This window comes from Salvelinus namaycush, chromosome 2 (assembly GCF_016432855.1).
Source record: "Salvelinus namaycush isolate Seneca chromosome 2, SaNama_1.0, whole genome shotgun sequence".
NCBI classification, from domain to species: Eukaryota; Metazoa; Chordata; class Actinopteri; order Salmoniformes; family Salmonidae; genus Salvelinus; species Salvelinus namaycush.
The window spans coordinates 48,419,142-48,436,220 of NC_052308.1; the positions used below are offsets into that span (position 1 = coordinate 48,419,142).

Genomic DNA, 17,079 nt, shown 5'->3' on the forward strand with positions numbered 1-17,079 from the left:
TTTGAGGTCAGTGGCCGTTATGCCCTTGGGCTGAATATAATAATTATAATTCCCTTCTCCCCACTGCGTACCGAAGCACCTCTCACTCACATGGCTCTCAATCAAGTGATTGGGTCTTTCTCACAGGCTACAAGTGAAGACAGACACATATGGGATGCAACTGCGCGTGTCCTTCTCCAATTCCGAGGCACATATTGAAGATATTGGAAGAACTGTCCACATTTACTTTTTGTCAGCCAACAAGATGAGTAGGCCTAACGAACAGCAAAAGCACTAGCCTATGTACATAGTACAAAAGTTGACCTATTTTATTCTGTGCGAGAAATAAATATTCCAAGCATAGACCAGGACAGTTGTGGGATGCGATAGATCCCAAATTAATACAACCACTAGAATCAAAAAACCTGTTTTAAGCAATGAGCCTGACGCAACAGATTAAAACGTTTAGCTTAAAATGTTGATAAACTATTAGGCTATTTCTTCACATTATAAGCGCAGCAATGCGCACACGGCAGTAGGCTATAAGCGCGACTGTTCCATTTGCAGGAAAATACCATTCTCAAAAGTGACAACAAATGTGATTTTATTATAAAGGGGCATTTTTATGGTAAAAATGATCTTCCCCAAACTTGAAACTCACGTATGCCAGTTCGGCTCTACAACCATTGTAAAGCGGATTAATGTGCTTAATTTTAAGAAGGTATTTGGCCACTTTAGTTGTGATACAAACCTTATCAAAACATATAGGGCTATGGGCTAGGCTACATGAGGTGTGGGACTATGATTTGAAAAAGTCGGGGAAAAAGCATGCGCTTTTTCCTTTAAGCTGGGCATCATTCACAAGTGATAATATATCATTCACAAGTGACAGGCTAATATTGTCACCCATCACACTATTCTTGATTAAGCTTGTCTTTACATATACTAAATAATATAAGTGTGAAATTTGTTTTAATTTAGAATGGACCATTATCATGCACCTGTCTTGAAACAGGGGCAGGGGAAAAAATACATGTAATCTATGCACTTAAATAGCAAATGGAGGATGCTTTTCCCCGTGGTTTATTTTCATGCCAGCCAGGTAGGCTATACTCCTGTTTTAAAGAGAAGCAATGTGCTTAATTTAGGAAGGTTGAGAAATAAATATAGTAGGCCTTGCCTATAGAAAGCTGATGGGATCCTCCTGTTTTTAAGAGGCCATCACTCTGTTTTCTCACTCAATTGCATAGCCTATAGCAATGTTGCTCAATATAAGCTCATGGGCTCCCATGAAGTGTTTGATTCGATTTTCGATTACATTTGCGTTGATGTCAGAGTGATTAGAGGGACAATAGAGTGCGGAGTACCAGGCAGTTAGCAAGTTTGGTAGGCTACTAACAACCATCAGCCGCATCAGAGCTTGGAGAAGCCTAATTACCGTGACTCAACGGAAACATGGACTTTGACTGCCATCTTGACTCGTGACGGCTAGTGTGGCGGTAATACGGTCACCGTAACAGCCCTAGTTGTAACACATGCATTTATGAATATGTATGCCCATCATTCTTGTATAAGAACATAATTCTTTAAATCCCTCTCTTAATTCACTTCCAGAAGTATTACAATGTTATTGATTACAGCATTGCTGCGGTTAGAGCTAGCAAGAAAGGAATTTCACTGTACTTGTGCATGTGACATTGAAACTTGAAACTTTTCCCGTTTTATATATTGGCGTTCTCTCACTCCCTCTTCTTCTTCTTCACAGTAACATTCCTCTATGTCATCCCTATGTCACCCCTCATTAACTTTCATCTAGAATGAATGATGAAATATGTATAAAATATGTGAGGACTCCTTACTAAACCATACAGCATGAGTCCCTTGGGGACTCCCGTGACGAAATCTGCAAAGACAGAAAATGAGAAAGAGAGAAAGGAGGTTCAAGTTGAGGTCAAGCTAGGGCTAGGACTCCAGGCACTTCCAAATATGAACAACCGAGGGTTTAAATCATTGCTGATCATAAGCAGTGTTTAAAATATGAAAAGCTGAGGTTGGCTTGTTGCAGGTCTGTGGCAATCATTTGATTCAATCTTAAAAGCTCAATGAACTGAGGTGATACGGCCAAGCACACCGCGCAAGTTTTTCATTTATTTTCAAATAAGCAGAACATCTTCATGTTGTGGCCTTGAGTGAGCTACTTAAGTACAGTAGACTCCAATGTTATGTAATAAGGTGGTTATTACATTGTGCTCTGATATTCTTCTGATATACTTGTGTGCTCTAATGACTAAAGCTCTAATGATTAGAGCACACAAGTATATTAGTGCATAGGGGACTTTAGATGGACTTCCGATAGTTAATAACTATTAGACAGAATTATGGGGTAAGCAAACCCTAAGCCCAATCATGCGCAAGCCAGTCAGTTGACACTGTAAATATGACTCTCACCTTCAATATTATCTCCACTGAACTCCCCGCCGGCCACAGAGTAACCTGGAGAGAGAGAGAAACAGACAGACAAGAGACAGAGAAACAGACAGAGAGAGGGGGAACAGAGCGCGAGAGAGAGGGGGAGAGAGAGAGAATGGGAGAAAAATGATGGGTCAATAAGAGGGAGTAGTGCAATGCGAAATCGGGTAAGGCAACTACTTAGTGCTCTGGTCAAAAGCAACTGTGAACTGAATAGGGTGTCATTTCAGACGCAGCTTCTGTCTAACTACTATGAAGAAGTGGACCATGCTCACCCAGGTAACTGTCGTCATAGCTCCCCTGCACCTGATGGGTCTGGATCTGTCCGGTAACAGAGAGCAGGAAGTAGGAAGGGTAGTAGGCCTTGACTATTTCCTTTGTGGTGGCTAAGATCAGCTGACCTGTGGGAAGGACGGATGGGGATAAGGGTCAGAGGTCAGGGGTAAAAACGAGCTGTGACTTTTGAACTTTGTCTTATGGGGTTTTAGCTGCAGTGAAATGAATGTTGAAGTTTGGCTCTGAGGATGGTCTAGGGCAGTGCTTCTCAAACCTCTCCTTGGTGACCCCCAGACATTTCACAATTTTGTTGTAGCCCTGAACTAGCGCTCCTGCTTTACCTAGTCAAGGGCTTGATGATTAGTTGACAAGTTGAATCAGGTGTGCTAGCTCTGGAATGGATTAAATACATGGAACGGCTGGGGGTCCCCGAGGAGAGGTTTGAGAACCACTGGTCTAGGGGGTAACTTCGCCGCTTGGAAACCATATGTACACGTCTGCGCAGGTTTTAATCCCGCTCTGTCGTTATGCTGACATAAATAATATCTCTCTCATGTCTCTCTACACTGTATCTGTCTAATAAAAAGGAAACGTTTGAAAGAATCGGAATTCCCGGCCTTTAAAGAAAATGGGGAGAAAATGAGTTGATGTATGGTTTTCTAGGCTAAACTGTATGCTATCTCTACGTCCTGTAGTTGAACCAATTCATATAAATCCACATATGGTCCCAATAGGATCCTATCATAAATCCAATAGTGCACTTACCTTGCCAGTAAAAGCTTCCTGGTCCTCCGAGAACAATCTTCCCATCCTGAAACAAACAGAAAAAAAAAACACTCTGATGAGAACCTTACGTATCAAGCAAATTTTTTATCAAGAATATGTATAAGGGGCTTTCAGATATAACTACATTTTAAGTCTTATGTCGCCAAACATACAGAATTCATACAGTGGGGTGTTCCAGAAAGCAGGATCCTTCAGTTAGCCAGCTAACTTTGACAAGCAGTCAAATATATCTCATGATTTACTGATTCATTTAGAAAGCTAAACTTGAATATAGGTTGTTGGCTGTCGAGTCAATTACTCCATGCTAATTTCAAGTATATATTTCTCAAAAGGGTTAAGTTATATCAGAATTTCTGGGACAGTTAGCTGGCTAACTCATTAATCCTGATTTCTGGAACAGCCCCCAAGACATAAGCCCCCATATAGAAAGCTCCCAAGATAATCTATTTTGAATTGTTAATGAATTGTTCCTTTTCCTCTTGAACATACCTTGGTGAATTCAGCACTGAACCCGCCCTGACAGTAGCCCTGTCCGGCAGGACCATGTCTCTCTGAGGTAAACGGAAGAGAAGCAGAAAACATTGACGAGTCACACTGAAAGGCTACTACCCAAATGGGCTAGCCAGAGCTGTATCATAACATGTGCACACACAAATCTCCCATTGACATCAGTGGTCAATTTACAAGAAAGTTCAAGTTGGAGTCAGGATTCAGCCCTCACACAACTCAAAGTCGTGGCCCTACTTCATTCAATTGACTTCAGGTACAGTATTTTGCAGTACTGTACCTGTGCGACAGGGGGCGTACTCCACAAATGTCTTGAGGTTGTCCACGGAGAGGTAGCAAGTTCCTGTGGCGTCAGAGAAGGGGGCGTCGTGTTCTGTTCTCCAGTAATACCTCGGGGCACAAGCCTTGGACACATTCAAGAGAAGGGTATAGGGGTTAGACAGGGTTCAAATTCAAAACACACAAGAAACTCAACTATCAACTGTCAGATGCGTTGTCTTCTGTCAGATGGCGTCATTCTAAAACCACTGTTGTGCTATCTGATGGAAGACAATGCTGTCAGATGTTCATAGGCATCACTGACACACTGTGAAAAGCTTTTCATGACTGGGGCTATGGTCGACTTGTGACAGTAGTCAAATAATAAACAATATCAAAATACACAAAAAAATCATCAAATCAATCAAGTCCGTATTGGCTTTCTGATGATCAATTCTAACTATGACCTAATTCTCTCTATCCCACAGAACATAGTATCTTACCAGGACAGTGTTGCCATGGGAACGCACTGTCGCCCCAAACCACTGATGGGACTTGAACTCCACCTGGACGTCGATGTCGTTGACTTGGAAACGGCGATCTCCTGGAAGATGCCAAAGAAAACGCACCTTCACATTTATAATACAATACTTCTATGAATTTAATAGCCTAAGCAGGGATGGGTGAAATTGATGGGTTGGAGGCAACAAAAAAATGTAACTCATCATGAGGGGCCACAGTGGCTTGCGGGTCTGCATACTCATATCCATACCCACACATGCAGTCATAGCTGGCCCTAGACTTTTGTGGGCCCTAAGTTAAATTTTGTTAGGGGGGCCACCTTGCGAGCAAAACATTTTAGCGACTCCCTTCTTGACAGCGGAGGGAAATGTACATTTTAGAGTTAATTTCCCACAATTCTACACATTTCACCATAGGGCGTAGAGAAAATATTGCAGTTTAAAATATGTGCATTTTCCCACTAATGGTATGCTTCCACCAAATGGACTAGCTGCAGACAGAAATCAGTGCATGATGACGTAGTGCACACAAAATGTACCAAATAAAAATATAAAGTTTAAATTGTTTCCATTGCATTTTGAACTTTACTGAGAGTTTTGTCACAAAAACAGTTGTGTTAAATAGCAAATGTGCCTATTTTGGTCTTGGCACCTGTGCTCTTACCAATAGCTCGCAGATACAGTGCGGGTGGACAGTTTGTGTTACATGATGAGATTATTATGGATAAGAGCGAGAATCGTTTTATTTGTCAAACGGCAGTCAAGCATCGATCATCGTGTCACCAGAAAAGGACCCTCAATATTTCTTGGAAAGCAGCATCAAGCTCATCACTGTGCACTTTCATCACCCTGCGAAGTTCATAACTTATTTCTTCTGTATCCTAATAAACTGCATGGTTTCTCGAGTCATAGGGGAAGGACCACACACCATATCATCGCGTGACTCCTTATTTGAGAGCAAAACTTCCAAACAACCATAGTGATGGCTATTGTAACTAACTTCCAAACAACCATAGTGATGGCTATTGTAACTATGTCTCAACATGATCCCCCATGTCATCCCTGTTTGATGTTCCTGTTACATGTCAGATGGTTCCATGTGTGTCCTTGGGTTTTTAGCGTTGATGTTTTTATAACCTCCGTCTCCGAGCCTCAACTCTTAATCCATCCACCATGCTATTGGCAAACATAAAACTGTTCAGCAGGACTTGGAAGGCGTTTTTACTGAAATCGAAACATTTGTCCTTCGTAGTCTGGTCCCGGTTTTGTGAAGGCGTGGGGGGTAAAACAGTCTCCTGTGACAGACAAAAACACTGAGCAGCTGGCTTTGAGAGAGTACACCCAAAATTCCTGGGTGGTAACATTAGGTCAAACTTACAGCATATATTAGTCATGCTGAGAGAGAATGAACACGAATGAGGACAAGCCTTGCTATGAACACCCTTAAATGTTCCTTAAAGGGATAGTTCACCCAAATTCATTAAAAAAGCATGTGTCGTCAACGGCAGACAGTCAATCTATAACGACACAGGACAAGACCCAAATGCAGACACAGGAGGCAGATGGTTAGAGTCTCTGACATTTATTAATAGACAATGGGCAGGCAAGAGGCAAGTCGAGGACAGGCAGAAGTTCGTAAACCAGGTCAGAGTCAGATGGGTACAGGACGACATGCAGGCTCGAGGTCAGGGCAGGCAGAATGGTATGGCAGGCGGGCTCAGGGCAGCCAGAAAAGGTCGGAACCGGGAAAACTAGAAACAGGGACTAGGCAATCAGGAGTACGGAAAACTACGCTGGTAGGCTTGACTAGACACGACAAACTGGCAACAGACAAACAGAAACCACCGGTATAAATACACAGGGGATAATGGGAACAAATGGGAGACCCCTGATGGGGGATGGAGACAAGCACAAGACACGTGAAACAGATCAGGGTGTGACACAATCCAGGCCAATAGACTACTTACAAGGTAAGAAAAATCTGAACAAATTTAGAAATGTGGATGAACCATTCCTTTAATGCAGTAGACTTGGGTGTGTGGTTTGATTCATTTGTCTGACTCATGGACTTGACAGGTGACATTAACCTTCCCTAACCACTGCAATGCCCTATGTCTGTCTGTCTGGCTGGCTGCTGGAGTCTGTACACACTATGCCTTTTGAACCCAGAGACCTGCATGGGAAAAGCTGCACTGCAAAAAACTGGGAAAGGAAGTGCCTGGGGCAGTGTGTGTGTGTGTGTCTACTGTACCTGTCTGTCTGTGTAAAACGGCTGTCAGCTAATTTCCTGAATTCACATATCACATCAGCTGTGCCTTCAATTTGGAGAGTGTACATATTAGTGTGTGTGTGTGTGTGGGCATGACTGCATATGTAAGCCTGTGGATGTGTACATGTTTGTGTACATAGTTTGTGTTTGTAAGCAGTGCATGTGTCTATCTTTGTGTACTTATAAACAGTTTAGGTACACGAGAATGCGTGCATCCAGTTTTTGTGTATGCATGTTTGTGTGTCTGAATATGTGTATCCAGTGTCTGTATGTGTCTACGTAATGTACAGTATGTGTGTATGGGTGTGCACGTGTGTTTGTGTCAGAGTATGTGTGTATCCAGTGTGTGTATGTGTATATGAAATATGTAGTATGTGTGTGAGAGTATGCGATAACGCACTCTCTCTGATCCTCAAACTGTGGACATCACTTCCTGCTTATATCTGATGTGGCTGTGACTGCTTCACTGGCAGGCAGAGCTAGGGCAGGCAGCCCAGGGGTCCTTGTCCCCATAATGACTTTGGCCCAATGATGTATAATAACAACTGGAGACCGAGTCCAAGATGTCCGCCCGTTGTTCTCAAAGATTTCTACTCATGTTTGCATTCGCTGATTCATGGACCGTTTATACCCGGGTTGCATCCGGTTTATACGAACCAACATCACATGCACTCATTGCGCACAGGGCGCAGCACGAGCAGCAGCGGCGTGATTATGTCATCCAAAAACACAGCAGACATTGGATGAATATAACATTTTAATATCTTCGGGCTGTGAGCGATGGGAAAAAAATAAGCCTCAGCAACAATTATTTGAATAATTCAATGGATGTTCTGTGCACAAAGGAATTTTCTAATCTGATTTCTCAATGTGACCGTGTATGGAAATTGTCTTCCTGGGCTGGGCGTCAGTAAACTGCAGTACCAAAGCAAAACTCTAAGAGCAGTCGTAACCGTGTTTCTAGATCGGAACCCTGGCCCATTGCTTTGACCTAATTAAAGTTACAATACTGGGCTTCAATCCAGCCAGGCAGGAAATCAACCAAAGTCCTGTGGAGACACTGGATGTAGTGGATGCAGAGCTTTAACTAAACTTTACCTCAACCTAGGGGCTTTAGAAAGGGGGAAGATGAGACAGGGCTCACTCACTACTAAGCACAGGAGGAGAAACTTCAAAGAATGGTTTAAATAAAAACAGAGCATCGTTGGTGAAGAATCTCTAAGCCTTGGCAGAGGTTTGCCACTATAACCTCAGGGTCATCATTGCCAGTGAGCTCACAAATAGAAGCCTTATTCTTTAAAAACTTCTTATGGCTGCAAGCCCGAAGCCGGGCACAATATGACAACAGCCACTTCAAGTGCAGGGCGCGAAATTCAAAATATATTTTTTAGAAATATTTAACTTTCACACATTAACAAGTCCAATACAGCATTTGAAAGATAAACATCTTGTGAATCCAGCCAACATGTCCGATTTTTAAAATGTTTTACAGCGAAAACACCACGTATATTTATGTTAGCTCACCACCAAATACAAATAAGGACAGACATTTTTCACAGCACAGGTAGCATGCACAAAGCCAACCTAACTAACCAAGAACCAACCAAACTAACCAAGAAACAACTTCATCAGATGACAGTCTTATAACATGTTATTCAATAAATCTATGTTTTGTTCGAAAAATTTGCATATTTGAGCTATAAATCAGTTTTACATTGCAGCTACCATCACAGCTACCGTCAGAAATGGCACCGAAGCAGCCAGAGTAATTACAGACACCAACGTCAAATACCTAAATACTCATCATAAAACATTTCTGAAAAATACATGGTGTACAGCAAATGAAAGACAGGCATCTTGTGATTCCAGCCAATATTTCCGATTTCTTAAGTGTTTTACAGCGAAAACACAATATAGCATTATATTAGCTTACCACAATAGCCAGAAACACAAGCCATTCCCCAGCAGCAAAAGTTAGCGATCGTAACAAACCAGCAAAAGATATATAATTTTTGACTAACCTTGATAAGCTTCATCAGATGACAGTCCTATAACATCAGGTTATACATACACTTATGTTTTGTTCGAAAATGTGCATATTTAGAGCTGAAATCAGTGGTTATACATTGTGCTAACGTAGCATCTTTTTCCCACAACGTCCGGATATTTTTCTGGCACTCACATATTCTGACCAAATAACTATTCATAAACATAACTAAAAAATACATGTTGTATAGGAAATGATAGATACACTAGTTCTTAATGCAATCGCCGTGTTAGAATTCTAAAAATAACTTCATTACGATATGCAGTTTACGTTATGGCGAGAGCGTGCCCAAAACCTGGCCGCAACCTACTAGTACAACATGTTCGACAGATATATGAAATAACATCATAAAATGGGTCCTACTTTTGATGATCTTTCATCAGAATGTTGTACAAGGGGTCCTTTGTCGGGAACAATCGTTGTTTGGATTTAGAATGTCCTCTTCTCCAGTCAATTAGCACGGAAAGCTAGCAAAGTGGCGCTAAGCTCTCCTTCGTGAACAAACGCAGACAACGCAATACGCCTAACGTCCCGAAAAAATTTCAATAATCTAATGAAACTATATTGAAAAAACATACTTTACGATGATATTGTCACATGTATCAAATAAAATCAAAGCCGGAGATATTAGTCGTCTATAACGACAGCTGTACAGAAGGCAAAACCAGATCCCTTCGCGCGCTCTCCAGAAAACAGGAAACTGGTGACACGTCATACGAAGAGCATTCATTCGAGCCCAGATCAAGTTATACACTCAATTTCTTCTCTCACTGCCTGTCGACATCTAGTGGAAGACGTATGAAGTGCATGTATTCTATTAAATATCAAGGACCTTTATAGGCAGCCCCTAGAAGAGAGCATCGATTTCAGATGTTCCACTTCCTGTCAGGAAGTTTGCTGCAAAATGAGTTCTGTTTTACTCACAGATATAATTCAAACGGTTTTAGAAACTAGAGAGTGTTTTCTATCCAATAGTAATAATAATATGCATATTGTACGAGCAAGAATTGAGTACGAGGCCGTTTGAAATGGGCACCTTTTATCCGGCTACTCAATACTGCCCCTGCAGCCCAAACAGGTTAATGGCTGAAGACACATTTTTATGTATATACAATCCAACTTTAACTGGAGGTATGCTATGAAAGCGTTGCGGTATACATTCTTTGTCAAATGTACGTATGAAACCTTTATGACACCTGACGTTAACATTGTTAATCGGGAAATTCATTAGACGTTTGTATTAGATGTTTGTACAAGGAAATACAATGCTGGGGCGGCAGGTAGCCTATTGCTTAGAGATTTGGACTAGTAACCGAAAGGTTGCAAGATCAAATCCCTGAGCTGACAAGGTAAAAAAGTCTGTCATTCTGCCCCTGAACAAGGCAGTTAACCCACTGTTCCTAGGCCGTCATTGAAAATAAGAATTTGTTCTTAACTGACTTGCCTAGTTAAATAAAGGTGAAATATATATATTGTTAAATGTTGTAACCACTAGTTAAACAACACGGCACAAGAGGCAGTGCTATATCATTAATACAGTCACAGGTAAATACCGTTGGTCTGCCCGACACGATAGCAGAGCCTCGCGTGCCTTATCACTTTTATAAAACTGTTACCAACATATTACAATAACAATGAATTACATATTTTAGTTAGAACTTTATTTTTATAAGTCAATTGATACAATTTCATTCTTCCACAAAAATATAGTCCGGACAAAAATCTGGTTGTTAGTTCTTTTGGCCATATCGCTACAGACGTGAAAGGACTGGTCGTCCGTACTAAACAAAATGGTTGCTATGCAGGCTGGATAACGTTCTTGTCACTTGCTAGCTAGCTAGCCAACTTCAGCTAACTTAGTCACGTCAAACATTGAACCTGGAATGACAGTACACACGCTGGATTTTTGTTTGTTTGAGCTTTTTTTCTATTGGTATTTACTTGGATATATCCATGATAATGTCGTTGATGCGTGATTTCGACTGGCGTAGAAAAAGTTGTTTTGTCTCGTCTGGGCACCGTATGTACGGTACTAACTTACAGAGATCCGAAATTTCAAAAGTGAAACATTGTTTCCGAAGTCGGACTTGCAGACAGTGAGGCTTATATTAACCCCCGCTGTACCAAACTAAATGCTAGGCACCTCTAGGCTGGAAGCAAGGGGAAATGATGTGCGAGTTTAAATAAATACAAGAGACGATTCGGACAGCAACATGAACATGATATTCGTATGGAGGTGCAGTGATCATTTTCCGATGGAACTGTTAGCAGGCATAGATGTGTCAGAACGCTGCTCGTCCAATCAGCATCCAGGATCCAAACAACCAGTTTTATAATGAATGGTAATGTTACTTGTTTTCTTATGATGGAGTAATAAAGTCATTCTCCTCATCCCCTCAAACAGGTTAAATAATCAACAAATTCATTTACTCAAAGGCTTTGATCTGAGATGGAATAGCTGAGAGAATCACACAGTGGATAGTTGACACGTTAGCTCTACGGTAGTGCTACTCATTCACTACTAATATCACCAGGTTATTCAGCCAGGTACCTTACCTTCATTGTCAAAGTGGACGACACTGCAATTCGATTGGCCCTGGCTCCAGGGACATAAGTACACAGATCCACCTTCGTTGACATTCGGTTGGCTGGTGTTAGCTTTGGGAGCACCAATCAGAATGCTGACACTATAAAGTTCAAATATAACACAAAAACACAACATTAGTGCACAGTTGGGCAAAAATACAGCATCCAAAAATAACAAGTGGGAGTACAGGAAGCATAAACATTTCAGTCATATAGCAGACACTATTATCCAGAGCAATTTACAGGAGCAATTAAGGTTAAGTGCCTTGCTCAAGGGCACATCGGCAGATTGTTCACCTAATCGGCTCGGGGTTTCAAACCAGCGAGCTTTCGGTTACTGGCCAAACACTCAACCGCTAGGCTACCTGCCGCCCCAAGTAATTATTTTTTTATGATTTGGCTACTCTCCCTTCATGGATCCGGGCATTCAGAAGGTATTCAGACCCCTTCACTTTTTTCAATTTTTTTTAACGTTATTCTAAAATGGATAAAATTACTTTTTTTTGGTCATCAATCTACACACTATACCCCAAATGACAAAGCGAAAACAGTTTTTTTTAAGTGTTTGCAAATTTATTAAAACAAAAAAACAGAAATACCTTATTTACATTAAGTATTCAGACCTTTGCTATGAGACTCGAAATTGACCTCAGGTGCATCCTGTTTCCATTGATCATCCTTGAGTTGTTTCCACAACTTGGAGTCCACCTTTGGTAATTCATTTGATTGGACATGATTTGGGAAAGGCACACACCTGTCTGTATAAGGTCCCACAGTTGACAGTGCATGTCGAACCAAAAACCAAGCCATGAGGTCAAGGAATTGTCCGTGGAGCTCCGAGACAGGATTATGTCGAAGCACAGATCTGGGGAAGGGTACCAAAAGATTTCTGAAGTATTGAAGGTCACAAGAACCCAGTGGCCTTCATTATTCTTAAATGGAAGAAGTTTGGAACTTCCTAGAGCTGGCCATCTGGCCAAACTGAGCAATCGGGGGAGAAGGGCCTTGGTCAGGGATGTGACCAAGAACATGATGGTCACTCTGACAGAGCTCCAGAGTTCCTCTGTGGAGATGGGAGAACTTTCCAGAAGGACAACCATCTCTGCAGCACTCCACCAATCTGGCCTTTATGGTAGAGTGGCCAAACGGAAGCCACTCCTCAGTAAAAGGCACATGACAGCCCACTTGGGAGTTTGCCAAAAGGCACCTAAACGACTCTCAGACCATGACAAAAAAAGATTATCTTGTCCTGATGAAACCAAGATTGAACTCTTTGGCCTGAATGCCAAGAGTCACGTCTGGAGGAAACCAGGCACCGCTCATCACCTGGCCAATGCCATCCTTACAGTGATCTTAGATCAGCACTTCTACTCTGAGACCATTTGTGAATACAAGGATCCTCTCTATGCAGTGTGAGCATCACCCTCATTTTAGAGGTCCCCCAACTCTCATTTTAGAGGTGCCCTATCATTATCATCATCATAACCAATCTGTCTTAACGTTCCCCATTAGATCCGTTTCAGGAAATAGACTTGCGTAACTAAGGTTATCATTTGGGAGGTTGTTCCTCTGAGCAAAAAAGAAAGAGCAGATGATGACAGTACTGAATCTGGGGAAAATATCAAGGATAAAGGGCAGATCATAGCAAAGGCTAGCTCTTATCTCCATCGACTCTACTGGACTGATAGAGGGAGGAAAAGGGTGAGGGGGTAGAAGAGAGAGAGAAGCGTGGGAGCGAAGGTGGGAGAAACAGGAAACACATTTTTTTTGGGGGGGGGGGGGGGTAGATCAGCTTTAATATTGCAGATACATTGTAGATTCCATCAATGTAATTGTCTGCATCATTTCCAATCCCCCATATATTTTTGTGTAAATATATACAGTATCAGTCACAAGTTTGGACACATGTACTCAATTAAGGGTTTTTCTTTATGTTTTACTATTTTCTACATTGTATAATAAAAGTGAAGACATAAACTATGAAATAACACATATGGAATCATGTAGTACCCAAAAAAAGTATTAAACTAATCAAAATATAATTGATATGTTTTATTCTTCAAAGTTGCCACCCTTTGCCTTGATAACTTTGCATGCTCTTGGCATTCTCTCAACCAGCTTCATGAGGAATGCTTTTCCAACAGTCTTGAAGGAGTTCCCACATATGCTGAGCACTTGTTGGCTGCTTTTCCTTCGATCTGCGGTCCAACTAATCCCAAACCATCTCAACTTGGTTGAGGTAGGGTGATTGTGGAGGCCAGGTCATCTGATGCAGCACTCCATCACTCTCCTTCTTGGTCAAATAGCCCTTACACAGTCTGGAGGTGTGTTTTGTGTCATTGTCCTGTTGAAAAACAATTGATAGTCCCACCAAGCGCAAACCAGATGGGATGGTGTATCGCTGCAGAATGTTGTGGTAGCCATGCTGGTCAAGTGTGCCTTAAATTTTAAATAAATCACCGACAGTGTCACCAGCAAAGCACCGTCACACCTTCACCTCCATGCTTCACGGTGGGAACCACACATGCGGAGATCATCCGTTCACCTACTCTGCGTCTCATAAAGACAAGGCGGTTGGAACCAAAAATCTCAAATTTAGACTCATTAGACCGAAGGACAGATTTACACTGGTCTAATGTCCATTGCTCCTGATATTTTGCCCAAGCAAGTCTCGTTTTCTTATTGCTGTCCTTTAGTAGTGGTTTCTTTGCAGCAATTTGACCATGAAAGCCTAATTCTGTCTCCTCTGAACAGTTGATGTTGAGATGTGTCTGTTACTTGAACTCTGTGAAGCATTTATTTGGGCTGCAATCTGAGGTACAGTTAATTGCTGTTTTCTGAGGCTGGAAACTCTAATGAACTTATCCTTTGCAGCAGAGGTAACTCTGGGTCTTCCTTTCCCGTGGATGTGTCCTCATGAGAGCTAGTTTCTTCATAGCGCTTGATGGTTTTTGCGACTGCACTTGAAGAAACTTTCAAAGTTCTTGAAATGATGGACTGTCGTTTCTCTTTGCTTATTTGAGCTGTTCTTGCCATAATATGGACTTTGTCTTTTACCAAATAGGGATATCTTCTGTCTACCATCCCTACCTTGTCACAACACAACTGATTGGCTCAAACACATTAAGAAGGAAAGCAATTCCACAAATTAACTTTTAACAAGGCACACTTGTGAATTGAAATGCATTCCAGGTGACTACCTCATGAAGCTGGTTGAGAGAATGCCAAGAGTGTGCAAAGCTGTCATCAAGGCAAAGGGTGGCTACTTTGAAGAATCTCAAATATAAAATATATTTTGACTTGTTTAACACTTTTTTGGTTACTACATGATTCCATATGTGTTATTTAATATTTTTGATGTCTTCATTATTATTCTACAATGTAGAAAATAGTAAACAAAGAAAAACCCTTGAATGAGTAGATGTGTCCAAACTTTTGACTGGTACTGTACATATCTTTTAAAAATATATTTTCCTTAATTTTTTTCCACTAACCTAACCAACCCTCCCTTAATTGGAGTAAACTAATGAACAACAACACTTAGACTTCTACTTCCAGCTTATACATACATATACATTTTATGGACACAAGCTATTTTACAATAGTTATATTTTGTTTGTTTTTAGTCCTCTCCTTCCTCTACCCTCAACCTCTCCCATCTATCTCTTAACACCATCCCCTTTTGATTTCTCTTTGCCATATATTTTTCAACTGTGCTGTGATGTTTCACAAAAGTTTTGAACCTTTCTATTCTCATAGTTTTTACAGATTGTAAATTAAAGATAAACAAAAATCGATTGACTATGACTTTTCAAATCAACCAGTAGTGCTATCTGCAGAGTTAGCTCCAGGCAAATGTTGCAATTCTTCAGCCATTCCTGGACCTGTGACAAAAACAAGCTACATATGGACAGTAGCAAAATAATCTAATGACTCTGTCTCTTCACAGCAAAATTTGAAGAGCTGGGAAGATTGTATCCCCCATATTTATAATATTCTAATGGTTGAAATAATTTTGTATTATAATTCAAATTGAAAAAAGTTTTGAAACTGGCGTTGTTTTGCGTGTCAGTTCATAAACCATGTGCCATGGAATCGGTACATCGAAAATCTCTTCCCAACTATTTTGCAATCTATATGGCACAGCTGTCCATTTTTTGGTCCCAACCTCTTAAGGATCTGACCCTTTTTTTAAATTTTCGCCTAAAATGACATACCCAAATCGAACTGCTTGGAGCTCAGGATCTGAAGCAAGGATATGCATATTCTTGATACCATTTGAAAGGAAACACTTTGATGTTTGTGGAAATGTGAAATGAATGTAGGAGAATATAACACATTAGATCTGGTAAAAGATAATACAAAGAAAAAACATTATTTTTTTTTGTACCATCATCTTTGAAATGCAAGAAAAATGTCATAATGTATTATTCCAGCCTGGATGCAATTTCGATTTTGGCCACTAGATGGCAGCAGTGCATGTGCAAAGATTTAGACTGATCCAATGAACCATTACATATCTGTTCCAAATGTTGTATCAAGACTCCCCAAATGTGCCTAATTGGTTTATTAATACATTTTCAAGTTCATAATTGTGCACTCTTTGACTGTAATAGCTACTGTAAATTGGACAGTGCAGTTAGATTAACAAGAATTTAAGCTTTCTGCCCATATAAGATATGTCTATGTTTTCAAACAGTCCATTTATATTTTCCAATGGGGCTATACATTTGGGTGAGGTTTTTTTCTAACCTGAGTAGCCTCGTTTCACTGCCAAAAATTAAATTAAACCATCTAGTGTTCAGCGAAATAACAACACGTCAAATACAGGTAGCCTAGTGAAATAATTAACATCCAATCACATTAACCATTACTCTCTCAGGAATTCCACTAACGGTCCGTATGTAGCCAAACGTAGCTGTGCTCTGCCCCTGATGGCGCAAAAGCCATGACAGGGAGACATAGTAGAGTGGTAACTCGCGTGCAAACAGTTGCTCCCGACGCCACTTGGGTACACTGCAGCATCCACCGAGAGGCTTTTGCTGCCAAGGGAATGCCTGACAGCTTGAAAGACGTTTTGGACACTAGAGTGAAAATGGTTAACTTTCTTAAAGCAAGGCCCCTGAACTCTCGTGTATTTTCCGCACTATGCAATGATATGGGCAGCGACCATGTAACGCTTTTACAACATACAGAAGTGCGCTGGTTATCAAAGGGAAAAGTATTTACATGTTTTTTTAATTGAAAGACAAGCTTAAAGTTTTCTTTACTGACCATAATTTTCACACTGACCACTTGCATGATGATGCGTTTCTCACACAACTGGCCTATCTGGGTGATGTTTTTTCTCGCCTGAATGATCTGAATCTAGGATTACAGGG

The 17,079-nt window shown here is 41.0% G+C and overlaps 1 protein-coding gene across 1 annotated transcript in view; it reads right to left on the reverse strand.

Annotated features, from left to right (window-relative positions):
- LOC120022004 (integrin alpha-5-like) overlaps nucleotides 1–17,079 on the reverse strand; it is a 51,669-nt gene that overhangs the window by 20,456 nt on the left and 14,134 nt on the right. Inside the window, exons 2-9 of the mRNA XM_038965809.1 lie at nucleotides 11,669–11,799; nucleotides 4,779–4,879; nucleotides 4,298–4,421; nucleotides 4,000–4,061; nucleotides 3,490–3,535; nucleotides 2,724–2,849; nucleotides 2,428–2,472; nucleotides 1,839–1,882 (exon numbers count right to left, since the gene is read on the reverse strand). Of these exons, the coding sequence (XP_038821737.1) occupies nucleotides 1,839–1,882; nucleotides 2,428–2,472; nucleotides 2,724–2,849; nucleotides 3,490–3,535; nucleotides 4,000–4,061; nucleotides 4,298–4,421; nucleotides 4,779–4,879; nucleotides 11,669–11,799 (679 nt within the window). The remainder of the gene's footprint in view (nucleotides 1–1,838; nucleotides 1,883–2,427; nucleotides 2,473–2,723; nucleotides 2,850–3,489; nucleotides 3,536–3,999; nucleotides 4,062–4,297; nucleotides 4,422–4,778; nucleotides 4,880–11,668; nucleotides 11,800–17,079) is intronic.